This window comes from Aquila chrysaetos, chromosome 24 (genome assembly GCF_900496995.4).
Source record: "Aquila chrysaetos chrysaetos chromosome 24, bAquChr1.4, whole genome shotgun sequence".
NCBI lineage: Eukaryota > Metazoa > Chordata > Aves > Accipitriformes > Accipitridae > Aquila > Aquila chrysaetos.
The window spans coordinates 11583998-11611138 of record NC_044027.1 but is presented as its reverse complement, the minus strand read 5'-3'; the positions used below and the strand labels follow the sequence as shown (position 1 = coordinate 11611138).

Sequence of the window (27141 nt, the reverse complement as noted above, 5' to 3'; positions counted from 1 at the left end):
TTTTATTTGATTTGATTTCTTTTCAAATTGTAACTGTTTCTGAATTGGGAATGCTTGCACTAAACACACACACCCCTTTCCGTGCTTGCCCAGACTGCTGCTGGCAGGCGAGCCCCACTCCTGCTCCATGGCTGTCAATGAAAGTGGCTGGGAGGCTTGACAGGAGATGTACGAGCCCACGGTGGGGGGACAGGGGTGGGTGGGTGCCCAGTGACCCCGTGGTATGCGGCTGGGGGTAACACACCCACAGCTTTGCTCCACCCTGCAGCACCCCGGGCTCCCCCACCTTGCAAGAACAGTCTTTCAAGAAAAGCATTTGTGTAAATTTATTGATGTTTTTAGCAGCCAGGAGATGCTGAGATGAAGGTCTGTTGCTGCTCACCAGACTGATGCTCTGCTGTGAGTATCGGGACAAAGAAGCACGCACACCCTCTCAGCCTCCCCGCTCCGGGCTGCCTCCAGTGAGCCCCTCACCTTGGTCTCTGGGAGCTGAAGGTACTAAAAGACTGGGAGAGGACAGTGTTTGCTCGTGGGTCCCCCGAGCACAAGGGTGTGCACAGCGCTGGGTGAGAGGAGTGTGTTCACCCCCGTGTGTGTCTGTGGCACTGTTCCTGGCTGCTCCGCTCTGCACGTGCCTGAGTCCGGGCACAGCCCGAGCCCTGCTGACCCCGGGTCCCTCGTGCCCAGGCCCCTTGTTGAGATCACTGAGGACGGCGGGGAGGCAGGGATTGCCAAGAGCTGGTCCATTGAGGGCTTTTAAACGGAGGCCTCCGAATTGTTTTTCAGCTGGAACAGGAAGCGAGAAGGGCTGGCAAAGCAGGGGTGTGATGTGTGTGTGTGTGTGTGTGTGTGTGTGTGTGTGTGTCAACACGCTGGACCAGCCTCAGCGGCACAGCTCTGCGTGTGAGCCCAGAGACCCCGGGCTGTGCAGGAGGCACGGATAAGCCGTGACCGACCAGAGGGTGACAGCAGGACATGCACATAACACCAAGGTGATGCGACCTCAGCCAGGTCAGGATTTGTGTTTTCGTGCTCAGCGTCACGGGTGGTGGTACCCACGCTGCCAGGGGAGAGAGAATCCATCGCACCATGTGTGTGACACCAGCCAGGTCTGCCTTGCGCCGAGCTCCTGGAGCTAGCAGCAAAAGAGAGTCTTGTGGCTGCAGGAGCAAGGTGCCAAGCCCAGGCTTATCAGCCAAGCTCAAGCCAAGCCCTACTTGCAAGAGCATCTTGTGGTTGCACCACTTCAGAAAGCATGAGACCGCATTTCTGCATGACGCTGGGCTCTGGAGCAGAGTCTCTGCCCTGCCTCCCATTTACGTGGTGCAGGGGTCTCCATAGCACAGCCCGGGTTTGCCACACAGCCATTGCTTTTGGATGCAGCCGGGTACTTGTAGGCACTTGGTTACCTAGCATGGGTGTTTGGTAGCTGCAGGAGTACTTACTGGACTCCTTATCGGCCCCTTTTCACTGCAGCCCAGGCAGCCCATGTGTGGTACGGCATCTCACTGAGCAGCTGCACAAGCCCAAAGGCTTCAGGAAGAGCAGCGCACAAGACAGAACAGCAATGCCTGTGGTATCTCTGTAGGATATAAAGAAATCAGCCGCCGAGCTAAGGAAGGTCAGACGCAGAAGTTTTTATCTCCCTTCCCGCAAATAAGGATCATGAGCAAAGCACTCAAACATCATGAGCATCATGAGAGGGAGTTAAAAAAACATGAGCCGACGTTGTTGTCTATAAATAAATAACATGTTCTGGGGTTTCGTTCTCAGCCTTACAGTTTCGTGCCTTCAGAATTTTGTATTTTGGGTTCTTTTTTTCCTCTGCGTTGGGAAAGGATAGAAACATATATTTCTTTTTTCTTTTCTTTCTTTTTTTTTTTTTTAATGCACTTGACAATCTTCCACAATCATTGGATTCCAGGAACTGAAGCTTTAACACCCCCCTCTGCTTTCTCTTCCTCCTGCAAGAAGCATCTTGAGCCTAGTGATAAAATCCAGGCTTTAGCCAACGTTGGGTCGGGTATCTACAAGGAAGGTGTTGTTGACTTTTCATGAGGCCACATGTTAATTGTTTTCTATCTCTCTCTAAAAGTTCCTTTGGGTCCCAGTAGGTTTGAATTTAGCAGTAAACGTTTAAGCGGCATTACTTTATAGGACTTCATATGCTGTGTTTTGCTGCAGAGGTGGCAGCATTTCCAGGCATGGAGGGGTCGATCTCTGCCAAGAGCATATGTGCTTCCAGTGATGAAATGCTCTTTGGAACCTCTTTGGGCAAACTATGTCTTAGCATTTCTAGAAAAGCAAGTGTTCATGTATGATCTTACTGAAGGCATGGGTGAAGAAGAGGATCAGCTCTGAGGCAGTAGCAGGTAGCCCCAGGCTCCTTTGGAAAGCACAGGGAGAACATGAGAAAATGTCATGGGGAAAGTTTATTGCTAAACCAAATGCCTCCAGGTTATGAAGGAGGCTCTGCCAGATTGTAGCTAACATATGGCATTCCAGGTTGTCTGACGTGGTTTCTTGCACTGAGTGTGGGTCTGGGACCTTTTCATTTCTGGCTTTGACTTTACTTCGGAGATCCTCTGCCTTGGGCAAAATGCTCAGCACCACTCTTTGGCCTCATTTTTTTTTTTTTTTAAATTATCAGGGTTGGCATAATCAGGTGCAGCTCCATCATTGTCAGTGGGGATGCTGCCTGTTTTGGTCCTTGGCCCAAAACGCTGTATGTAGATGTAAGTATGGCAGGAGGATCTCCACGTAGCGTTGCAGAGCTGGACTCCAGCCCACCACGTGCTCTGCGCAGCTCCCTCCCTCAGTCATGCTCACTTCGGTTTTCCCCTTATTTGCCATGCAGCCATCCCCATCCCTCCCATGCGGTGCTGGTCCCTCTCCTCCTGCCAGCCACCCGCTTCGTGCCCTGTTGGGTCCCAGACTGGTCCCGTCTGTGCTAGTGGCTCCTCGCCTGCATCTGCCAGAGGTTTCTTTTTGATGCAGCAAGCAGGATCTGCCTGTTAATGCTGGGTTTACAGTGAGCTGCAGATCTTTGCACTCTCTTCTCTTAATTGTCTGTTTCCGGGAATAAAAGAAAAAAATAAACCCCAGCACTCTGCGCAGTGCCATTAACTGGCCATAAAAGTGTTTTGCCGCAGAGAGGCTGGGTGGTCAAGTGGTTTGAGAACAAGATTGGAAACCATCATCTCCTGAGTTTCCAAACTGTTCATCTCACTGAGCCTCTCCGGGGCACGATGCTTCACCCCATATGTCTCTGTTTACCATCGATAAAACAGAGCTATTAATACTGCTGTGCTTCAGGGTGATCTTTTGGACCGTGATTAATGTTAAAACCTTCTGAGATCACTCGCTGGAAGGAGCTAGGGAGGTGCGGAGGGCTGCGTACTGCCAGGGCTGCCAGCTTCCACCAGAGCTGAATTTATTGGTGCTGATGCCAAAACATCTCATTCAGAGTGAATGGAAGTGAAAAACTTTCCTCTAAGGTTCTTGAAAGAGGACTGGTTTCAGGTGAGGTAAAGCAGGGTTTTTTTTTTTTTCTCAAAAAAGAATTTTTGACCAGATCAAAATCACTTTGATTCTGATATTTTTCCATTTACACTTTGTGGTTTTTTTCTTATATAATCTGAAAAAAATGATGAAATGAAGGGCTTGTTTGTTGATACATATTTTTTAACCCAGGCCTGACCAGTACAGATGCTCTTGGCAGCTGTGTGACTTTTTGTTTCTGTGTGTGCTGGGCAGAGGGGAAGAGTGCAGTCAAAGGGCTAACGCAGGTCTTTAACATCACCCAAAGGAGTGGATGTGCTTTAACACCCGGCCACGCAGAGATGCTTCCTCCTGACCCCACTGGCGATGGAATAGGTGATGTGGGCACTAATTGCCGAATATTACAATTGTGTTTTGATAAAAGTCTGCTGTTTTTCAAGGAAAGTGCTCTGGCACTGATTGCCTCAGAGCTAATGGAGCCTTACTGACTGAGCCGCTATGGGCAGAGCAGAGGTTACACATTAGCTGTGCTCACCCATTTAAAAAAGAATATACAACAACATAGCCGCAGTGGCTAAGCAAGTGACCCCAGGATGGGGCTGGAGATCAGCTCGCAGCAGTAAAGTGCGTGTTAAGCCCTCTTACTGCTTGTTGTGCTTACGCTGATGAGCAAGAAGAGCGTTGCCTGCTGCTGAGCACCTGGCTGGGCAGCAGGACTCCTGGGGTCTCTGCCCAGCTCTCCCGCTGCAGAGCTCCTCGTCTCACTGGGGCTGAGGTCCCCTCACCCAACACTGGGTGCCCCTATTGCGGTTGCTTTCTGGACCTGGAAAGAGGGGGAACTCATGCTGCCAAGCTGCAAAGACATGTAGCTTATCTGCTGACAGCAGGAGACTCCTTACTCACCTAGAACCCCTCGTCTATTGAAGGGAGGAGGAGGGATGGGATGCAAAGCCCTGAAGTTAGACTCCTGCCCTGAGTTCGATATTACCCTATTGCTCTGTTGCTGTCCCTTAATTATAGCGGGAGAACAGCCTGTGTGTGGTACTTGTGAAGTTGCACAGTGCGGACGTCCTTCCTGAGATGCTCCCACTCTGAGCAACGTTCCTTGTAAATTAAGGAAAATGATGTCATGCCAAAGAATTAAATAGCATCTCCTTGGGTGAGCTCAGCGTGTGCGTCCCCTGCATGCCCCAGCTTTGTGAAAATGGGAGTTGTCCCTACACACAAGCGGGTTCCTTGGCAGTCAGCTGGCATCCTTTCAGACAGCAAGTATTGTTAAGGAACTAATGCTAATTGCTTGGAGAGAATATGTCCTGTGCTGGGAATTGCTACCGTGCAAATGTCAGCTCTTATCAGCTGTACGTGGGGTGCACAGGGCCAGCGGGGAGGAGGGAGGGGTGGCTGGCGGTGCTCGTGTGTGGGGTGAGGAAAAGGGAGGCATTGCTTCTGTCCCTGTTAAGGATGCTAAGGAGTTAGGACCATTCCTTAAGTAAACATACCTCAGAGTCTCAATCCCATTTAAGCTTCAGCTGCTTTTATGGTACTCTTTGCACTCACTTGCAAGAGCTGCTCAGTTTTACCTTAGGATAAGGAGTGAGGCTGTGTTATTTCTCAGGAGCTGGGTACCCCGCCACCAGGCATCTCAGACCTCCGAGGGGTTCAAGCCAGCTCCTGCACTTTGTCAAAGCCAGCTCGAGTTTCCGTGCCTGGCTCAGAGTGAATAAATATGAACCGATGCCTTTTGGGAGAGTGGACGGAAGATTGTTGCCCCTGCTGCGAAGAAGCATTCTCATTTTGGAGCTTTGATACTCTGACCAGGACTCTGAGCTCAGTATCCCGGGATGTCCCATGCAGCCACAGCCTGTTTATTCAATGCTTCATCCGGCACAAAAGTCATATTTTACTGTCAGATGCTCTCCATTAGCTTCAAGTGTGAAATTACCATTCCCACCCTTTTACCAACCCCACCCTGGTGAGGAAATGAGGGAGAAAACAACCTCAAGGGCCATTCACAGGATGTGTACGAGCTGTCACTTGTCAGCACAGAGCCCGCTTACGGCAGGAATTACTGCTGTGCTCTCAGGAGGGCCGGAGAGGAGCCCGGCTTGCAAACGCCACAGCGTTACAGTATTTGCATCAGTGCATGGCAAAGCAACCCCAGAGATGTTTGCATCCTTTCGCAGTCAGGTGGCTGCAGGGTGCAGCCCTGCAGGGCTCCCGGGGATGGTGGGGGAAGAGGAAACGCAGCTCCCTGGATGCTGCGTGGGGACGCGGTGGCCTGTCCCCCTGGCCCTGGCTCCTTTCCCTGGGTGCTTTCCTGTTCTAAGCCCGAGATCGTCTCACGTCTCCATGAGATGCCAAAACTGACGGAGAGGAGCCTGGACCACATTTTTCCTTTCTCTTGTGAAGGCCGGTTCCCATAACAACCTGGTGGTGTGGGACTGAGGGATAAAGACATGATTTTCCTTTTCCTTCCTGCCTTCCAGATTTACCCTCTACGCGGTGGATACACGAGGGAGACACTCGGAGCTGAGCACGGTCACCCTGAGGACAGCCTGCCCGCTGGTAGACGACAGCAAGGCAGAAGGTCAGTGTTCAGGCACCTCATTTTCCACGACAGGAGACATTCCCTGCTAATTTTGCTTTTCCTCTATTCATTGAACTCCTGCAAGCCCCTCTAGTCCCTCCTCTCCCAGTGTGAAGGCTCCTGTAAATTCACCCACGGGCACAGGGACGTTAATCTGGGAGGGGTGACAAACTGCAAGAGTGTCCAGTAGCAAAGTCCCCTCGGCTGGGCAGCTGGTGGCTCCTGTGGTCCTGTGCCAGGCAGCGGCACGGCATCCTTCCCCACGCACGGCCGCGGGAGCCGATAACGTGTGTTTGACACATATCTCCTGGAAAAAGAGTGATCTCTTCTTGCAAAAGTGAGAGGGGCTGGGCTGGGCTGGGGCAGTGAGCAGTGCGGGACACTGTTGGCTCTGGGTGTTTAAAGGGATGCTGGTGGCAGCTGGTTCGGTTCTGGAACAGAAACACTGACAAAAGCCCAGCCGCTTTTGCACGTTTGCATTTTCCAGTGTTGAAACCAATCCCATTTGTTCTTAAGCCCAGAGTGCTTGGCTGCTTTCAAATTTAAAAAGATTGCTCTAAGTGAAAGGCGGATTACCTGTTTTCTTTCTTGCTTGCTTTCTATTTTGAAAAGCACACAAAAGAAAGTTTTGATTAATGCTTTGTTCCATGTTATTGATAAGCATTCCCAGGAAAAATGAGAAAATGGGAGACTAAAGAAAAGGCAAGAAATGGAGTTTTGTGCATTTTTCATTTCCAAAAAGAGATCCTTTTCGGTAGCAGGGAGTGCGCCCTCTTGTTTAATACGTCTGAGCCGCTCTAGTAGATACCCACAATGATGATGATGTGCTGTATTTCTGGCTGAAGTACCATCTTGTTATCAACGGTGTTGTATTCTTCCTGCCCTTTAGCTTCATAGCTGTGCAATTGCTTTTGATTTGGTGAATTAGGGAAGAGCTTGCCTGCCTTACCTGGGAGGATAAGGCTGCGGATGCCTGTGCTGACAGCCCTCCTCTCCTTCTTCCATTCCTTCATGGAATATTGCTGGAGTCTCTGGGGCTGCTCTGCTCACACAGGGCACTCGCTGCAGGATTAGCCTGAGGAATTGCTAAATGCTCCCCAGGTCACTAAACCCTGCTGCAGCCAGCCCCAAGGGACTGGCAGCCATCCCAGATGCCAGCCTCTCCTGCCAAGGGCTTCAATCCTCCTTCTCCTGTGTTAGCACCTTCTGGCTGTTCATTAATCCCATCCCCCAATCCTTTCCAGAGATAGCTGACAAAATCTACAACCTCTACAACGGCTACACCAGTGGGAAGGAGCAGCAGACAGCCTATAACACGCTGATGGAGGTCTCTGCTTCCATGCTCTTCCGAGTCCAGCACCACTACAACTCCCACTACGAGAAGTTTGGAGACTTCGTCTGGCGCAGTGAGGACGAGCTGGGGCCCAGGTACCTGTCCCTTCACTGCATCCTCCCCTGCCCCGCCACCTGGAGCACCCCTCTGCTTGGCCACTGTGGATGTGACCCTCATTGCCTTCTCCTCGTAGCTGAGAGAAGTCACCTTTTGGTGTTCACCAAGCTCTCCTGCCATCCCCTAGGACCACCAGGTCCTGCTCGGTCTTTGGATGAATGCTAATGGGACATCTAGCAGCTGGGTGGTCTTTGGATGAATGTTTGTGGAACATCTAGCAACCAGCCTGAACCGGGCGGGTGATACGGCAGATGAGCTGGGTGCGTTAGAAAAGCTGGGGAAGGGTGGGGGGCAAAGGGTGTAAATTAGGCCTGGGACAGAGTGTAAACCGGGACCGACTCAGATCCTCTTCAGTTGTAGAGCCATGGTAGATGAGGTGGCTAGAAAGGGTGACTGGGGGAATGAAGCAAAAATGCAGCAGGTATGTATGTGTTGAGTGGTGTGTAGAGTGACAAGCATTAGGTATCAAGAGCTGCAGTACAGAGGCAGCTGTATACCTTGGAGGTGTTTGAGGAATACAGGGCAAGTCCATCCCTATATTGTAGGATTTGTGGATGTCAAATAGCCAGATAATGAGGAGAAGCAGAATCCCTCCTGGGCACTTTTTGGTGGAGCCCGCTGGTGTCAAGGAACATGATGTGACCTCCAGAACCGGCCCCCCGTAGTGGGATGGATTCTGCACCCAGGACAGATCCGTTCTGACATCCTGCATTCAGACTAGCTTCCTCCACACCTAGAGAATATTCCCTGTGGACAGTCAAGGAGAGGACTGCTTGACCCAGGTCTGGCTTTGGGCACCTGCTACTACCTCGTGTGGTTGGGGACGTGTGTGGCAGTGCAGGCACCCTGCTGCAGGAGGATTATTCGTACGCAAAAACAGTTTTGAGCCCCTGGAAGGGCAGAGCTGAGGTGCTGGCGAACAGATTATTACTTCTGTCTGGAGATTGACTATTTGATACCATCAGAGGGGTCAATGGTTGAGCAATCTACGTGCAGTAAACTTGGCTCTTCTAAATGGTACGTTTCATGGACATTTCCTTCTATTTATTTCTCTATCTATCTCACTTGACATACATTTATTCTCACAGTGGTAGATGGTTGCCATACAAACTGTAAATATTTCCAAAATTCCCTTTTCTACCTTCCCTCTCACCCAAAAGAATAATTCAGCTTGCTGATGCAGGCACTAGAAAGGTCCTCCTAAATTTCAGCCCTGTGGTGCCCCTGACACGATGCAAGGATGCCAGCAAGCGCACAGCACCTCATCTGTTACCTATATACAGCTTTATGCTAGAAATATTTTCTCTTTACTATACATTTCATGCTCTGAGGAGGGCTGGGAGAGGATTGTTTCCAGGAGTATAAAGAGCAACCTTTCCAGAGGGACTGCATCTGCAAACCCCCAGTGTACAATGAAAGTGGTGGTAAGACTCTGAAGAGATCACAGGTACATGAACTCCATTGTGTCCAGGGGCTGACAGTGTCCAAGCAAAGGCCAGACTGCCACCCAGGCCCTTGGGAAACACTCGGCAAGAAATGATCAGAAGTAGCCATATCCCTCTGGACATCTTGAGGTCTCTTACAGGATTCAAGACCTGTTTGAAGCTTTTAGAGACATGGTTCATCCAGCATCCTTATCTAACATGTTGTTCTCTGAGAAGCTGGAGCAGAGGAAGATGGAGGAATGGGGCCCTGCAGTCAGTCCAGGAAGAACTGGAAAACATTTTCCTTCTCTCCCTCTTGCTCCTATCTGCTTGTTGGACATGGCTGAGGATCTGTCCATAATACCAGGATGACAGCTCCTCACAGTAGTTTACACCCCTCCTGGACACGAATCCAAGCTGGCCTGGGGCTTGCCCTCCTCCAGAAATGACCTTGGTCATAGTTTCTTTGGTAGTTCATTCGTCTCTGGCACAGAGCCATTCTCATCCTTCCCACTGCCTTCCTCCTTCTTTGATGACACTGCAGACTTGTTTGTCCTTTTCAGTTGTTCCTCTGTCTCTAAATCCCTGGGAACCATCAGCCTATTCTTGTGTAAGAAGTATTTCGTCTGTTACTTGAGATCCAACACACTTACTGAAGGATGCTATCATCTAACCTGATACCTGCATCAAGCCATGGGATTTTCAAGGTGACATTTAAATTGCCTGTATTGCCTGACTCTACACCAAGCTACATCTGGAGTCAGTGGTCGATTCAGCTGCTGTCTGTCTTCCTCACCGAGCCAGGTGAGCTCCTAGCAGCGCTCGTATGCCCCTGTTCTGTACTTGAGAAATATGTGACTTGCAGCCAAGGGGAAGCATCTATAAACGCCACTGCAGCGGTGCCAGGCTCTTGTCAAGAGCAAAGCTTTGCCATCCAGCCTGGCTTCTCAGGGAGCTTGGACAGAAACGGAGGCACTGACGTAGCGGGAAGCGAGTGAGGATTTGCCAAGGGAGGCCATCTCGTAACACAATTTTAATTGACGGACTGTTCTCCTTCCCAGGGGGACATTCATTTTCGTACCTTGAAATGTTTATCAGATGAGCCTCAGCTTCACAGTAAATGTTCGCTCATAAAACTGAGCGACAAGAGGGAAGTTGATTGCCTCTGTGTAATAAATACATCACACTGGAGTCCTCGTGAGCCCAGTTTCCATGAAAGCCACAGGTTACTGCAAACAGCTGCTTGCGAGAAGACACACTGACAGCCAGATGTCCCAACCAGACCGTTTACATTAAGGAGACATTAAAAACTTAGCTCATAGGTGGCCCTAAACCAGGACTTTCTGTGGTCAGCAGCATCTTGGCACCTGGCTGGCCTCATCCTGCTAGTCTCCTTTAGCAACAACCACCTCTTTCCTGCTCCCCCCGTTCCTCTTACGGACACCAAGTGGATCTCACAGAGTTAATTTGTTCCAACAAAATAGAAGAATCTGTCGAAACCAGTGAAGGTTTAATGCTACTGTGCATTCAGACCTTTGGGTCTGTGCAGCCAGAGTGCTTCCTGACTCAGCGATGGGGAGATTTCTCTATTATTTTCTCTTACTGTGTTTTCAGGACAGTTCTTACGACCACTGCAAACAGGGCCTGGCTTTAGGAGGAGGCAGGACAAATAATAAAGTTAAAAATCTTTCTTCCATGCCCCTGCTTGTGGCTAGCAGCAACAATGGGGTCAGGATGTGGCATCAGCCCAGGGCTCACAGCCTCTCCTTTGCTCGAGCAAGTCCCCCAGGCAGGCAGCCGGGACAGCCGCAGGAGACAAAGTGCATCTCCAGAGCAGCTGCCTTCTGGTACCGAGGGGGAATGCAATGTACTGATGGGAGGCTGTGATAAAAGGCCATCGAGTCCCGGACTCAGAGTCCTCCCACACGAGGGTCTGACAGACCCAGGTCAGTTCTCAGTAGAGTGGAAAAATTTGAATTTATGACAAAATCACCCCATATGGGAACACAGCAGCCAGGCAGCCACCCTCTCCTCGCAGCAGTCCCAGGAATCTCATCCTTCCCTCCAGCCCAGGTATCATTCTTTGCTTCTTCATGCTGGTTCATTCTCTTTTAGTACCTTCCTCTTAGGTGAGATGATAGGGCAGGGTTTTGCTGGCTCTGGATACATTTTCATCCCACACCGGCCATCAAAGTGAGTGATTGCTGTCCCCTGTGCAGCTGGGGGAGAAGTGTCCCCGCGGGAGCACCCCCGGGGCTGGGCAGAGCAGGAGGTAACGTGTCTCGTGCTCTTGGGCACATCCTTGCAGAGCTGGGGCTGGCAGCCAGGGACCTCAGTGCCCTGTCCCCTGTGCAATCACTGCACCGCGCTGCCTTGCAGGGGGGCACTGGTTCATGCACAAGCCCTTGGAAAGTGCCCTGGCAGCAGTCACCCGTCCCCCTCCCCTTTCCTCTGCCCCACCATGCCATGAGGTACTGTAGAGGGAAGCAGCCATGTAGAGCCATCACTATTTTTAAATCCCCTTCTTTATCATTTATGACTGCGGCTGTGACCTCCTAAATCCATCACATAAGTGGAGACCAAATCAGACCCGAGCTGGCGCCTGCTTAAAACAACGGCCCCTGCGGCAGGCACGTGGCAGGTGGGAGGACACTGCTGGCTCGTGCCAATGTGGGGACACCCCCTGTCTGGGCTTTGGGGACACCCCCTGTCTGGGCTATGGGGTGAGGGTGAAGGGGGCTACTTCATCCCTTTGGGGGCTCAGAGCTCAGGGTCTGGCCACAGGCAGCCATGAGAGTGACTCCCCCCTCGCTTACTCCCCTGCCGTCCTCTCCCGATTCCTGCCCTTTAATAAGGCAATAAATTAAGTTTCTGGCAGGGATGAGGTTGGTCAGCATTTAGGAAGATTTCATTTCCAGTATTTGAAAAGGTGGTCGTTCTGACCCGACAGCCCTCCGCAGGGAGCACTTGGGTAATACCCAGGGCTTGATTTATGGTGTTAAATTGGCAGCCCAAGAACTGCTCCTGTAATTTATTACCCAGCCTTCACCAGAAAGCCTCTCTCTCTTTCTCACCCCTCCCCTCGCCCGCTCTGTCTCTCTTTCTCCTTATTTTTTTTAAAAGGGAACAGCTGACAGCCGAAAGCTAAATCTAACATTTACACATGACTTCATTACCCCACTAAAATAAATGACTCAAAGCGGTGAAACCCATCAAAACTGGGGCTTTGGCACCGGACACCAAAAGCGAGGGGCCTGGTTCCCTCCCTCCCCATCACCCTGTCTCCTCCTTGACCGCGGTGCAGTGTGTTTTCAGCATCCTCATAGAGCCAACCCATCGTGTGTGCTGCATCCCACCCTTAAACATTGGTTCTTTCCCGGGACCGACTGCACCAAGCACAACTGCAGATGCAGCAGGTGTATGGAGACCAGCTCCTCCAGGAGCACAGTGTCCAGCACATGAGACTTCAGCAGGTCTGGATGGTTTGGCCCCTGGACTTCTTGCCAACCTTGAGCTGCTCCTCACACACAGGAGTGTTTGCCTGGATAAGTGACTTGAGTATGTATCAGGACGCAAGGACAACATGGTGATTTTTAGCAAAATCGAGAAGATCATGGAAGCATGTGGAGCAAGTAATGAAAATGGGAAGGTAGAGGCGGCCAAGCAAAATGGAGGCAAAGGCAGGTTTTGTGGGAGAGAAGTGACAGTTGGGTGAAGAAAGCTATGGAGGGTAGGAGAAAGGTGAAGTAGTGAGAAGGGAGGAGAGGAAGAGAAGAGCTTGGCCAGCAAGCATGTGTAGGTGCATGCTGGGAAGTCCACTTGTGATTACCCACCACTGGGGTTTGTCTCAAGGGCTGGTCATGGCCACTCATTGCCACTCCCCTCTTGCTGTGGCTGGGAAAGCCTTGTGGCGAGCTGGAGTGGGAGCCAGTCTAGGGGAAAATCCATGGGCTGCTTGGTTGGCCTTCAGATGGACAACTTCCCCATGTTGGTGCAGAGTTCAGGTCCACAGATACCTGCACAAGCACAAGAAAATGGGCCGGGGAAGGGCCGATACCCCCTTTTGGCAGCAGAGATGATTTACAATAAATAAGGATGACCATGGAGCTATGGCCTTAGAAAGATGATAGTTATCCTTTTTGAGGAGGAGGGTATTCTGGCTAAATGCTCTCTTCCCGAGCACTGTCAACTCACATAAAAGTCCATCCTATGAACTGACCGTGGGCCCTGTGCTTGCTCAGCCTTCCCTGATAAAAAAGGGAGAATCAGTGCAGATGTTTTAAGAAAAAATTTCTCAGCATTAGGGTGGGTGAGCACTGGAAGGATCGCCAGCTCTTGGCTCTAAGAACAGGTTAGAGAGATATTCATCAAGGCAGGTTGATCCCAGCAAGGAAATAGCACAGATGATGCCTTTTGGCCCCTTCCAGCACCAGTGACTATGATTTCCTGAGGTCTGTTAACTGTAGTGACAGTCACTGCAGACTTTGATTTGCTACTGAGCTTAGCTTTAATCAATCAGTCTTTACTGAAAGCATCTAATGCCATCATAGAATTTCATACCTTCTTAGCGGCAGGCATCCAGCAGTGAAGGACCTGTTCTGGGCAGTGTGTCAGGTCTTGACACGCAGTGGGAGCACTGGATGCTGTAGAAGGTCAGGTGGCTGCTGTGGAGAGTCGCATGAGTAGAGGTATTCTGTCAGAGCTGGGCACAGTTCAGCCCATGACATCATTATTATATATGTGTGTGTGTATAGCTAATGAGGCTCAAATTGCCTCGTCAGGCTTGTCTTTATAGATTACATTGATGCATGGATACCGTGTAGTGTTGTCCAAGAAGGGCCAACTCCCTTTGCTCTCCCCTTCCCCTGGAAAGCCAACCCTGAGCCCGTCACCCCCGGGGAGGAGCGGGGAAGTTTTCCCTGTGCAGCCCTGAAGGAGCAGAGCTTTCCTACAGCTTTCATCCAGTCTTCCCGCTCTGGAGGGAGAGGTCCGTAGCTGGCTGGGGATGCCGGGATGCCCTCTTGCCTCCTGCCACCGTCTCTGCCCTCTGCTCTGGTGCTGGGGTGACTCTGGCCAGCCCTTGCCCGGCGTCCCGTCCCCGGGTGCCTGCGGGTGTGCGGCCGCATCAGGCTCCCAGCGCTCCCCCCCCCGGCTGGGAGCTCACAGCCTGGGCTGAAACATCACTCAGCTTTCATAATCAAATAATCCCCATGTTTATGCCTCGCTGACTGACAGCACTGCCCCTGACATATCATTATCGGGAATTTACATTCCTGCAGGAACTGCGAAATCCCCTAGCCCCGAATCCAGAGCTTTCCTGTGGCACCAGAGGGAGAGGAAATAATCTGTGATCGTGAGACTTTCAGACCACTGAAGTAAACCCTCTTCCCCTCCCTTTGTTTGATTTAGCACTTTGCAGACTCCCACAAGGGGATTCTTGGTTTCTTATGGGTTTATTTTGTTTTGTCTTAATGTGTTGTGCTTTTTTTCCTCACTCTTCTGGTGTCAGTCCTTTTGGGCCATTTGCCTCCTGGAGACTTGGGAAAACAGGAAAGGGAGGGCTGGGCTCATCAGTCAAGAGCAGTAAGGTGCAGGGGGTCTCACCAGGGTGCATGGGGGCCAGCACATGCGCTGGAGCCTGCCAGGAGCACATGGTGGTGGTGGTGACAATCTAGCCGGTGGCAGACAGTGTCCCCAGGGCACCCAAGCTGCTCTGGTGGGTCAGACCTGAGGTCCCTCCAGCCCTGTTGACCCGCTGCTGTGAAATAGTAGCTCTACCCAGAACTTTGGGGCAACACGGTGCTTCCTCCACTTCAAACAGGGAAGACAATGTCTTAGGCAATGGGTCTTGTCCGTTTTTGTCCCAAGACAGAGCTGGTGACGGAACCCAGAAGTCCTGGCTCCTGGTCTCCTCTTTGCATTGCCCACCCTGCTCTGTCTCTATCTCTGTCCCCTCCAGGAAGGCACACCTGATCCTGAGGAGGCTGGAGAAGGTCAGCAGTCACTGCTCGACCCTGCTACGCAGTGCCTACATCCAGAGCCGCACCGAGACCATGCCCTACTTGTTCTGCCGCAGCGAAGAAGTCCGGCCGCCCGGCATGGTCTGGTACAGCATCCTAAAGGACACCAAAGTAACGTGCGAGGAGAAGATGGTCTCCATGCTGCGCAACACGTACGGGGAGTCCAAGGGGCGGTGAGGGAAGGTGCGGGCCTGGAGCTGTGGGAGGCAAAGGGACTCTGAGGAGTCGAGGACTCGTGATGTGCTGAGTGGCTGGTGGGGTTCGGGGTCGGGTGGTGTTCGGAGGGGGTGGAAGGGGACAGCGAGGCCAAACAGGACTTTCTCATGCAGACGGCAGAGAAACAAGAAATCAGCAAGTTGGACTTTAATTTCTTTTCCTTTTTTTTTTAATTTTTCAAGAGAAAAAAAAAAAGAAATGACCTAATTTGACTCAGCATAAAAGCCTCTCCTTTTTAATCTTTTCTTACTGAATTTCCTGGACTACACGCTCCAAAACCCTGGGAGGAGGAGATACCCACTCGAGGCCAGGGCCAGGCAGAGGGGAGCTGCTGGGCACAGGGTGACCCCCTCCCTGCCTGCCCTGCCTGCCCTGCCTGCCCTGCCGCTGGGCAGGAGCTGTGGGGCGAGGGCCCCGGTGCCGTGGTGGCCGAGGACGCCAGGAGGAGGTGGCGCGGGTGGCCGGTGACACCGCGCTGCCAGCGAAGGTCCCGGAGGGGGATGCCAGGCAGGTGCCGGGACGCTGCAGGCAAGCTGGGCTTTTGTACCACTCCGAGTCGACGGACCGGCTCCGTGCGCAGCCTTCGTTCGCAAGGCTCCCGGCGGCTTGTTCTGTGCATTAAAGATTCATATTAAGTCCATCTTCGCTGCCTCTTTGGTGTTTCTTCCCGACACCGTCTCACCGCCACTTGGGCATTCGTAGGGCTTCAGGACCGGAGAGGGCATCGCCGACGGCTGTCCTCGTGCCAGGATGTGGCTGAGATGAGGGGCCGTATCTGGAGACCGGCACTCACCCCAAGAGCTGGACGCACAGAGAGGAGGGGAAAGTGCAGCCTCTTTGTGCAGGGTCCTCTCCCTCCCCAACACCCAGCTCGGCCACCGGCCCCGGTGGGAGCTGAAGGCGTGTGGGAAAGCCCAAGAAGGAAGCCAGGGGCTAAAAAGACATGGAGAATCTGGTTTCTTTTACTGTCAGATGTGGGTTAGGCTGGACTGGGATCCCTGTGGGTAATGGATTTCTCAGCCTGGTAGCCAAACCAAAAAGGGCGGGGGGGGGGGGGGGGGGGGGGGGGAACAAAAATCGGATCAGCTCAAAGCTATTGCTTTTTCTTTTTAAAGCAAAATAACAAACCTGGAGGGGGAAAAGGGAACAGTGTGGGTTGAATGAATCGGTTTAGTCAGCCCAAAGAAAATAGTTTTGTTTAGTTTTTCAGGTTATTTAACCCTTTAATGTAAAAGCAAACAAGCAGGAGGTTGAGTTTCAAAACGAAAATGTTTTGAAACCAAACAAAGGTGCAGAATTTGATGTGGAGGAAGTTCAGCCAGAGACCTTTTTCTTCTTGAGCTAAACCTATTTTCCTGATTTGCACCCACTTAAATAATTCTGATTGTTTCTCCCAAACTGCTCTTTTCCATCCCGTTCCCTGCCCCCGGCTTTGGTTATGTCTCTTCATTTGTCTTGAGCCATGTTGATGTTGCACATTGGGAAGGCCTCCAGTACCTGGTCAAAGTCCCACTGGAGTTCACAGAAAACTTTGCCTTGACGTAGCAGCCTGTGGCCCAAGCACCAAAGCATTGCAGGTTCCCTGAAGTCTCAATTTTCAAGCTAAATCCCTTCTTGTGATGGAGAGGGAGAGGACAGTGCCACCGAGGGATCTGGGCTATGGCTACTGCATCACTGAGGCTTGGACAGCAACGAGCACGAGGGCCATGGAGGGACCGCGATGCCACATGTGTTAAAACCTTTCAGCCCCCAGCACTGCTGGTGCCCGTTAACCATCCCTTTGCCCTTCGGAGGTGGCTGGTGGCTGTTGAGTTTGGTTGTGGGGATGAAGGAGATGACCGTGACTTGCTGCAGACGAACGTAGACTTCGCATTTGCTTGGCTGGAGCTGCCGAGCCCGGCATGGCTCTCGGCACCCGTCCAGCACCCCGGGCACCAGCCAGGCCTGCAGCAGGTCTGTGAGCCGCAGAGAGACCAGAGCTCACGGATCTTGCACCTCCTGAAATGGGAGACACTGGTGTGGGAGGAGGTGAGGCAATATTTGTTCAGCTTTGCTATTGTGTAAAACAAAACACAGCAAAACCCTTGAAGTGCAAACGTGCAGGCGTTCCGGCTGGTGCCCGGACTGGCGTTTCTGGCACCGCGGTGTCACACTGAGCTGCTCGTTTCATTCATGACGTACATGCCATGACATGGTATATGGACTGCTGGCGGGGGAACCCCAAACCTGTCTTCGGAGCCACTGATGCAGAGTGACCGGGACCGATCCTCCCCTCCCGGCAGCTGCAGAGCGGGCCGTGGTTCCATCGCCCCCCCGGACGCTCGGCAGGACACGGCACGCACCGCGACGGCCAGCGCCAGCGGCCACCGCACCGAGCCTGGCTGGTCCCGGCCCGACAGCGTGCTGCTGCTAGCGCCGGGTGCGCCTCCAGGTTCTTTGAAGCTGTCTTGTTTTCTCAAGGCTCTGGCCCACAGCCGTGCCTTTCCCTGTATTTTACAAACATGGTGCTTTATTTTGTTTTTGTTTGTTTTTGCTTGGAGATGATTCATTTCTCTTGAAAGCCTCGTGCAGTGTGTGCTGCGATGGGCAGCAGCTCTGCGGTTTCACTGCAGGCAGGAGCCGGTGTTGACCGACCTGACGGACAAATTGCTTGTGTTTTCTGTAACGCTGCTGATGGGACTGGAGGCGATCGTAGGTGTGACGGGGCTAATGCTACTCGTGGGATTCCTGACCATCATTAGTGTGGTGCTAGGTGTCAGGAATAGGAGATGCCAGCCAAAATACAGGGCTGGATGGATGCCCTTCAGCATGTTTTTCTCCACTCTGATACAGTGAGCTCCCCCACAGTGGTATTTTTTTATACCTGGGATACCCATCCCAGAAGCCTCTCTCAGCAGAGCTCGGCGGGAAGGCGCAAAGCCCACACCACGGGGCTGTTTTGCTGCAGGCGGCGATGGAAAGGAGCCCTTCAACTCTGGTAGCCCTAACTTCTGCTGGGAACAAATCACAAGCAGCGCAAGGACAGGCTGGCTGTCCCCCTGGCTCCACGCTGCAGCTGTGTCCACTGCAGAGACCAGGGGCTTAATTCTTGCTGCTTACCTTGGAAGGCTGCTGAAGAGCTTCGCTTCGCATCCTTGGTGAGGCTGGCTGTTGCATACAGGTACGTATACAGAGCGAGTTGTGTGTAAGCCTGTGTTAATATGTACACAGCAGGTGGAAGAGTCTAGACTCCCGGGCAGGAAGGCTGCGGAGTTTGACGACTATTAACCTGTCGAGAAGCGCACCTAGCTCCCAGATCAAAGCCAGAAGAGCCTCTGGCCGGTGATGCTACCCGGCGCGGCATACCCAAGCCAAACAAAACCGAGGAATTCGTCGAGGTTACACATCCTCCAGCGCACAGCTGAAAGGAAGGGTCTGTATTTTCTCCCTGGAAACTTTGGAGAATGTAACCCTCCGGCTTTCAAGATAAACAGTTGTAGTCACAGCCTAGCAATGCTGGCAGATGGACCCGTGCCCCGTAGTGTGCACACCCCCCCCCCCGACACACACACACGCCCCCCCCCCCCCCCCCCCATTCCTCTGGCTCCCTTAGGGAAAAGGGGTCCTTGCTCCAAAGCAAGTCGCTGCCACCCCAGGAGCTGGTTCCTCTTGCCAACCTGTACCCCGACTGCTGTGCCACTGGCTGGGCTTTGGCAGACCTGGGCCAATGCTGTCCTGGGTGGGGAGAGCACTAAGGGGTGGATGAAACATTAAAAGTGAGTGGGGAGATGGGCAAAAAGATGCCATCATCCAGGTTTAATAGATAAAGTCTCCACATCCATTTGCAAAGCTGAAATTATTTGCCTGATGGCATGAAGGAGGGAAGGGTAACCTGGCATCAATGGCTCCTGGATGGAGTCACCAGCTTTAGCGTGAGTTCAGGTCGTAGAGGAACCTCCTCTATGTGCCTTTGCAGTGAGTGCACGTGCAGGTAATGGCATCGACAGAGCAGTCGTGGGTGCGTGCAGCCCGGCCCTACTCCCACCACCCATGCACCCCTCCCCAGCACCCCATAAACTCCAGCTCAGCACCAGGAGGTGGTTTCTCTGCAGAGGCTGCTCACTTTTCACCATAGGTGTGTTCGCACTCTTCCTTTTAACAAACCTATTCACTGCCACTTTCAGCAGCCCTTGAACGTCCCAGTGGGCACACGCCCTTCTTAAGGGCACCCCAAATCTGCCACTTGTTTGGCAGCTCAGAGCTGGTGACAGCCACAGGTCCCCTCCCAGGGCTGCGTGGGGCTGTCCCCTCCCGAGGAGCAGAGCAGCCCGGAACAATCCCCATTGTCCCCACGGCCATTGTTCCCCACCGCCCTCATCCCCGGCCAAGCTGCAGCTGGCACGGTGCACAGAGGGGCTGATTGTTTGGGTTGCTGTGCCGCTGATGACACACCACTTTGGGACAGCTTCTTCCCACGGCAAAGGCCTCTGGAGTCAAGTGCTGTATTTGCTGCTTTATTTATTTGTTTGGTTTCTGCTTTTCCTCCTTCTTTTTTTTTTTTTTTTTTTTTTAACTTTTTGCTTGGTTGGATGAGGCAGGCTCTGCTGAGGGAGTGCCAGAGGCTGTTCAGCATGGGCAGCCCAGGTCTTCTCCATCATGGGGGGGTGTCTGGGACAGACAAAGCTTTGCAATGACACTAATGCTTAGCCATGACAATGCCCTGTGATGTGACGGATGCCTCAGTGGCCTGCAAGCTCAGATCTTGTTGCGCTGGGAGGATGCAAACTGCACGTTGTACCTGCTGGGCCAGATGCAGGATTAGCTGAGCATCACCAACATGAATCAATTTGTGCACTGCAAGACACAAAGGAAAAGGTTTCTGGATTTTTTTGGTTTTGTTTTTTTTCTAAGAACACTTGCCCTGTCTGCCTCTCCCAGTGTTGCTGGCCATGACATTAAGCCAGGAGGGACCACCACAGCTCATAGTCCCACCATGGTGGGGGCACATGCCCTGGGCAGCTCTGGCCTTGCAAGTGCCCTTCACGGGGCTGGGCTGGGGCTGGGGCGGGCACGGCTGTGCCCAGAGGGCTCTCGGCAGCTCCCGGGCACCAGGAGCTGCACAGGCTTCGAGAACGGTTTGAGTCAGTATGGTGTGCTTCAGCTTTGGCATTTCATATGGTGCTGCAGGGGTCAGGAGGCTTTAAATGCTTGGGTGGAAAGTTTGAGCATTGCAGTATTAATAAGGTGTGCAACAAAAAGGATTCCCTTTCCCTTCCCTGCTCCTGCCCACCCTCCCGTCTCTCCAAGCCCGTTCAGCAGCCGCTGTGGCATGGAGCCTTCACTCCTTACAGAAACACAGCGGTGTCAGGGCTCAGGAAAGACCATGTTATTAGAGTGACATTTTGAAAAGAACCTGCTTATTTTGAGCAGGTCTGTGCTGCAAGGTGAGTGCCCAAAGACAGAGCTGGGCTATGAAGTTCAGCCAGAATCAGTCCCATATTTCAACTCTTTCATCAAAAGTGCCAACGAACCTGAAGCAGAAGTTGGTTCATCCCCGTGGGCTGGATGATGATAAAGGGGAGCAGCAGTGAGCTTAGATATGGGGCTCTTGGGCTTCTTTAAAAAACTATATGAGTGGGGAAGCAGTTTATAAATGTATAAATTGGCAGATAACGTCTCAAGAGCAGCGTGGAGGGATGGCCAGAAGTGACCATATTGCTGTTTGGACTAGTTCTTCATTCGTCATAAGTAATGTCATCAAAAAGTTGTGAATAACTTTTTATCTGCAAAAAATATTAATTTTGTGAAAGCTGTTTTTAACCACTAACGATCTTCCCCAGGCCCGAGAGTAGTCAGCCAAAAGATTCTCAAGACCTTTAAAACTATTTTGACACAGTATTGCCTCATTTGTACTGAAAAAAATCTAAGACCCTGGCCCTTTGGCTGCATTTTATCGGAGAACTTAAGCCAGTTGTTGACTTGACTTGAATGATGTAGGCAGCTGTTATTCCAATTCAGGGCAGAGGGAAAATGTGGGGCCATCATAGTGTTGTGGTAGTTGATGAGCAGCAAAAATGAGAATTCTGGCCTGGGAATGGCTCACTTTTCTTCACCTCCCAGGTATGTGTCTTAGAAACTGAAAAACTGAGGAAGTGGAATGGAAAAGCCCAGGAAAAGATAGTGCTGGACCACGTGAGCAGTTTCCTTTATATTCCAGTCTTTCTACAGAGGCTTTTTTTAAGCCTCTGTGTCCTTTTGTCCAAATTGTTCAAAGTTGCTAACAAACAGCTTCATTTTCCCATTACCACAATTACCAATGCCATACTTGTTTGAGAAGCTGTGGCTTTCAGCTGGGAGAGGACTTTGCCATATGACTTCAGAGCAATTTCCCCAGCTTTCATATATAATTAATGCATTCAGCTCCTTTTGATTTAATGCGGCCAACAGGAACCACAGCTGGTGTCACAAGTGCCTCGCAGTCACTTCAGCACGTGGGCTTCTTGGAGAGGCTGTTGGCCCAGTCTGGGCGACTCTGAGCGCGCCATGAGACTTCCTGGGCTGGCCATCGCACAGCAAGGTGACTGGCATTACTGCTATGCGCCTGAGATATTAAACCTGCCTTCCTTGCTAGGTCTCAGACAAATTTAACATTTGCTGGTGGCCACGAGCCCTGTTGCCATCTCTCAGGACAGTGGCTTCAGCCCTTGCTCAATGCATGTATCGATTTTTTTCTTTTCCTCTCCCTCTCTTTAGTGATTGATTTCCAGACAGACACATAAACTGGACTTAGAAACTGTTGTTTTGACTGTGCATTTCAATTGATCGTGCTCAGGTGATTGTGCACATGCGGGAGGAACAGAGCTGAACATAGCTCAGCAACTGCAGCCCAGCCCAGCAGGAGTTGGTTGCTGTTACTCTGGCTTTATGGGTAGCTCCCAGCTTAAGATCCTTATTAATGCTTAATAGATAATTTAACACACAGCCAACTGATTTGTATATTGCTATAGAATCACAGAATCATAGAATCATAGGATAGCTTGGGATAGAAGGACCTTTAAAGGTCAGCTAGTCCAAGCCCCCTGCAATGAGCAGGGACATCTTCAACAAGATCAGGTTGCTCAGAGCCCTGTCCAATATAGAAACAACCCATTTAATACATTGTTTATGGACCTTTTTATCTACAGTATGTTCTATTGATAGGGCTGTCTGTGATGTGCTTATACGCTATTAATAATGCATTGACCACAGACAAGGATGGTATAGACAGCATGATGCGCTCTTGCTTGTGCTCTTTCTGTCTTTCTTCCTGCTCAATATATTGCAGTGGATCTTTTTGACAGTTAAAATGCAAAACATTTTTTTACTGACTCGCTTATGCCAGTGTAAAAAAATAAATAATAATTTATTCTCACCCTTCAGTCTATTGCCCCCAAACGTCCCATGGATTATGTGGTGTGGAATTAATTTATTGTTCAATCCACAGAATGCTTACACACTATGGTATTACTGCCACACTTTTAAAGGGGGCCAAGGTGGTACCAGCCAGCACCGTAACTACGTCAGGATGGCAAATGGAGCTAGCTGGCATTATAGCCCAACGCTGACTAAAGCAGATGCAAAGGGATGTGTAACAGGGAAAGCATAGCTGGTATTTAATGCTCCTGCCCCCATGCACTCCCTCCTTGTCCTCTGCCCAGCTGCCATGTCTTACCAAGGCTTTCCTGGGGACTTAAAACATTCATGAGTTTAGGAGTTAACTGGGTTAAAAACAATGACTCTCTTTAGGATGGGGGTCAATAACTGTCAGGGTTAAATGGCACCTATACTGACTGGATGCGCATCCTCAAGGTTTGGAGATGTCGATGCTGAATCAATTCACATTTGGAAGCTGAATCAATACAGATTTCTCAGTATAACAGCGTAAAGTCCCTTTCCTTGCCTGCCACAGCAGGGTCTGAGCAGGAGGCAGGCTGGGTCCCGTACCACGGCCGCGGCCCCGGCGTGGGGGTCCCGCCGGAGCAGTAACGGTGCGGGGTAGCATCGGCGAAGTGAGGCAATGCGGCAGGACCAGCGTGGCTGGGACCAAGGGGAGGCAAAGCCTCAGGGGGAGGAAAATCTGCAAAGATGGTAGGTCAGAACGGGGCCAAAGGACTTGGCCATTAATGATCATCAACTTAATTGCCCAGGGAAACTGCCCTCGGCTGGGGCAGGTGGGCTGCACAAGCTGCGCAGGGCTGAGCCCTGGGCTGCCGCAGGCTTTGCTGGAGCTGCAACTCCTCCAGCCCACCCTTCTCTCCGCAAACACCTGCCGTGGCAACAAAAAGCCATACTTTTGGTGTTGAAGGACCAAAAGTTTCTTACTCCAACTCAGGTTATTTCACACATTAGCAAGAACCGACAGCCCTGTGGTTTGAGTCCACCCTGTTTCCTTCTGGACCTGTGCATGCCTGCGGGCATACAACTGAGATGGGTCCACCGCCGCGCCGACCAAAATAACGTTATTGGGTTGCAGAGCCTCATTCTCCAGGAGGAGAAAGACATGCACCTTCACTGCAGGTGAGCCAACTCTGGGGGGCGGTCAGGACCAGGACAGGCTGTAACACTGCATGTGTGCGTACGTATGTGTGTGTGCGTGTTTATACCGGGCACAGGGCTTTATCATCACCAGACGTGCGTGAGCTCACTGTGCATACCTTACAAGGCCTTGGTCTGGCATGGGGGGACTGCAAGCCCAGCTATCTCTTGACCACTGGAGACTGCCTTATCTTTATCTGTATGTTTTCTTGTGTGTCCAAAGGCTTTGTGCATTGGGATGTTCAGCTCTGGCTGCACATAGTTATCTTTCAGCCTTCCTTCCCTCCTTGGTAATACCCCTGAGGCAAGGCAAATTCCCATTGGGACTCATTTTCTGGATGACCATGTTCTGCATGTGATGGAGAGGGTGAGCAGAGACCATGGACAACAACTTTAAAAAAAAAAGAAAATTCTTTTTAAAATCAGAAGCATCCAACCTTCAAATTCTCAAGCATTTCTCACACCAAAACCTACACCAGGCACCAGCCTGCCCCGAGCGAAGCAGGACCTGACCCACCTTGACAGAACCAAACCTGCTGGAGGTGAAATGGGCTCTTGGGCTGACGCGTGGCTCTGGCCGGTGCTGCCTCCCTCCACCTGCTGCAGCCCTCTCCCATCAGTGCTCTGTCAAAACACTCTGATTTTCAAAACCCCTGCCCAACACCAAAGCGCTGGAGCTCAAGCAGGAGCATGTGGACAGGGTGGCCCGTGCAGCTCTGCAGCCAGATGTGGGGCCCCACAGCCACACTCACCACCCCCCCGGGTACCCAGCGATGCTCGGGGCCGGCTCGACCGACAGCAAAGGAGACGTGGCAAGAGCAAGTGGTCCAGTTCAGAACTCTTTAATACAAGCTTATATTGTTTGTGTTTCTGATTCTCTGTTCTCCCAACATCTGGGGACATTAACCCTCATATGTGTGTGAGCATGTGTATGAAGATATATACAAAATCACACAGTTAAATATTTAAGCATACAAGGTATTATATATTTATATAATATAGAACTTTAGGGTATAGGAATCAACAATGGCAAAATATTTCTGATGAATCTGACATAACTTTTTTTTGAGTGAAACATGACCTGTTTTTGAAAGACCAGAGGAAGTTGTTGCTTATTAAAAGAAAGGAAAACCTGTATAAAGAAATTCTGTGCAAATGATTTAAAAAACATCATGAACCAAAAAAGGACAACTGTTAAAAACTGTATTGAAAAAAAAAAAATAAATTAGATGAACAATTGTGTAAATATAAATTAAAAAAGATGACAATCTTAATAAATAAGCTTTACTATTTACATCTTTATATATTGCTTGGAGACTTAAATTAGATCCGTTAAAAACAAACGAACGCAAAATAAAACCCAAAATCGGAGCAGCAAACGTACAGGCGTGAGGTACAGAATTAAGGGTTGAACTGTATTTTGCTTGTTTCTTTTTTTTTTTTTTTTCTTTTCTCTTTTATACAGTAGACCAGTAGAATTCTTGTGAAAATAGATCCTCAGCACTTCATTGGAGTATTGGTTGACATGGCTTCCAAAAGGTGCCAAGAAAGATTCCATAATAATAATAATAATAACAACCATAATAATCATAATAATTATAACAATAATAAAAAGATACAATATGATACATAAATATGGAAGAGCAGTTGGTAATATGAATACATTTTTCTCTAGACGAGATCACAGTTTTATTTGTAAATATTACACTGATATATATATATAATATTACACATATAATATTATATATATATCATATATATATTTATATATATATTTATATATATAGTATGGCTCAATCCTGCTCCCAGTGAAGTCAACAACAACAACAAAAACCCCTGTTGACTTGATGGGAGCAAAATTCAGCCTATCATCTGCAGACAGGTAAGTAATTACAGAGGCCGTACAATGCAAACTCCACAATGGTTCCAATTCCCTCTTTAATTGCTGGTGAAATGTTTCGTTAAAGCCCTGGTTCTTTGCACTCAGAAGATGGAAACTGGTGGCTAAATTGTGGCCTCACCAAACGAAGGAAAAAAACCAAAAGACCAAACCAAACCAGAATGGGAACCAAAGACAACTTGGACTCATTAGCTCCGCATCTCGACCTAACAGGACTAACACCACCAACAAGTAGCACCAAGACTCCTCATCGAACACCTGAAGCCAATCCAAGCTCTTGTTTCTGGCCTCAGAGGAAGCAGTTATTATTCTTGATGAATCTTGGGTGTATAGATCAGACGAAAAGGGGAAAATTCAGTTTGCCAAACTAAGACAGAAACAAAACGTTAAGCCCCACTTTGCTCTCACTAAAACGCTGGGGGTTTGAACACCGGTTCCCCAGGTGGCAGGAACAGCCCAGCACCAAACCCCTATTGCCCAAATTGACTGCAGCTCCAAGGAAATACATCTTGGGCCACCTGGACCTGCTCCTGCTGATGTTTTGGTCATGCTCCCACTGAACTCAGTGGTCAGGGTCCTCCAGTGGAAAGGGGACTGTCCCCAGGGCTCCAGTGTGCCCAACACATGAGGTCAGCTGGAGACAGGCGTGCTTCCACATCCCCGGCAGGGAGATGGCTTTCCCCAGAGGGTGGGATGATGTGGAAGAAACACAAAGCAAATCAGCTCAGTTGCAACCACTGAGACCAAAATGGGCCCCACAACCATGACGATTTCAAGAGCGTATCTAAGCTGGGCATACAGTCCTCTCCCAGTGATACGAACATGCCCATCACCTCTCACTGGGGCATCCAGGGATTGGGCGGGGAGGGCAAGATGCTGCCAAAAGGCTGGGAACTTCCAGGGCATCCAAAAAAGTTCAAAGGCCAAATCGCCAGCTCTGAAACCCCTTTGAGCATCCCAGCCTCGGCTGACTTAACCCCATCCTCTCCTGTCTTGTAGCTTGGCCTCAAATGGAAATGACGGGCTGGAGTGCGGGAAGGGGACGGTCGGCACCCCGCTTCCCGCTCATGGGAATCACCTGTCTGCTCACGTAGCAGCTTTCTCCTTCCCCCCCCCCCACCCCCAGTCTCTCGCAGCTCTTCGGGATTCAGACTGTGCAGTGCTTCTGAGTGCAGTAATTAGAGCACAGTGAAATACTGGTTAAATGTGTATGTACAGTTGGATAATGTAAAAATAAGCACAAATACACACTTAAAAAAATAATCTGGAAAAAAAATAATAATAAACTCCGCCCCCCTCCCCCCAGAAACAACGATATACCAGGGGAAAAAATACCTTAGCCTTAGTTCCTGGACTTATCACAAAGCACAAGGAAAACAAAACCAGACAATGTTATAAAACCTCACGGTACTTCTAGGGAAATCTACACTTAAGTATCTAGCTCTCTACTCAGCTGGCAGAATCAGTGTTTTCCTTTCAAACACACAAAA

General features: G+C 50.6%; 1 protein-coding gene across 2 annotated transcripts in view; it reads left to right on the top strand.

Annotated features, from left to right (window-relative positions):
• The window catches only part of ASTN2 (astrotactin 2), a 362574-nt gene extending 346736 nt beyond the window's left edge, over positions 1-15838 (top strand). For both annotated transcript variants that reach the window (XM_029999952.1, XM_029999953.1), the window contains exons 21-23: positions 5988-6088; positions 7333-7516; positions 14922-15838. In XM_029999952.1, the coding sequence (XP_029855812.1) occupies positions 5988-6088; positions 7333-7516; positions 14922-15159 (523 nt within the window). In that variant the 3' untranslated portion in view covers positions 15160-15838. The remainder of the gene's footprint in view (positions 1-5987; positions 6089-7332; positions 7517-14921) is intronic.
• The last annotated feature ends 11303 nt before the right edge of the window (positions 15839-27141 follow it).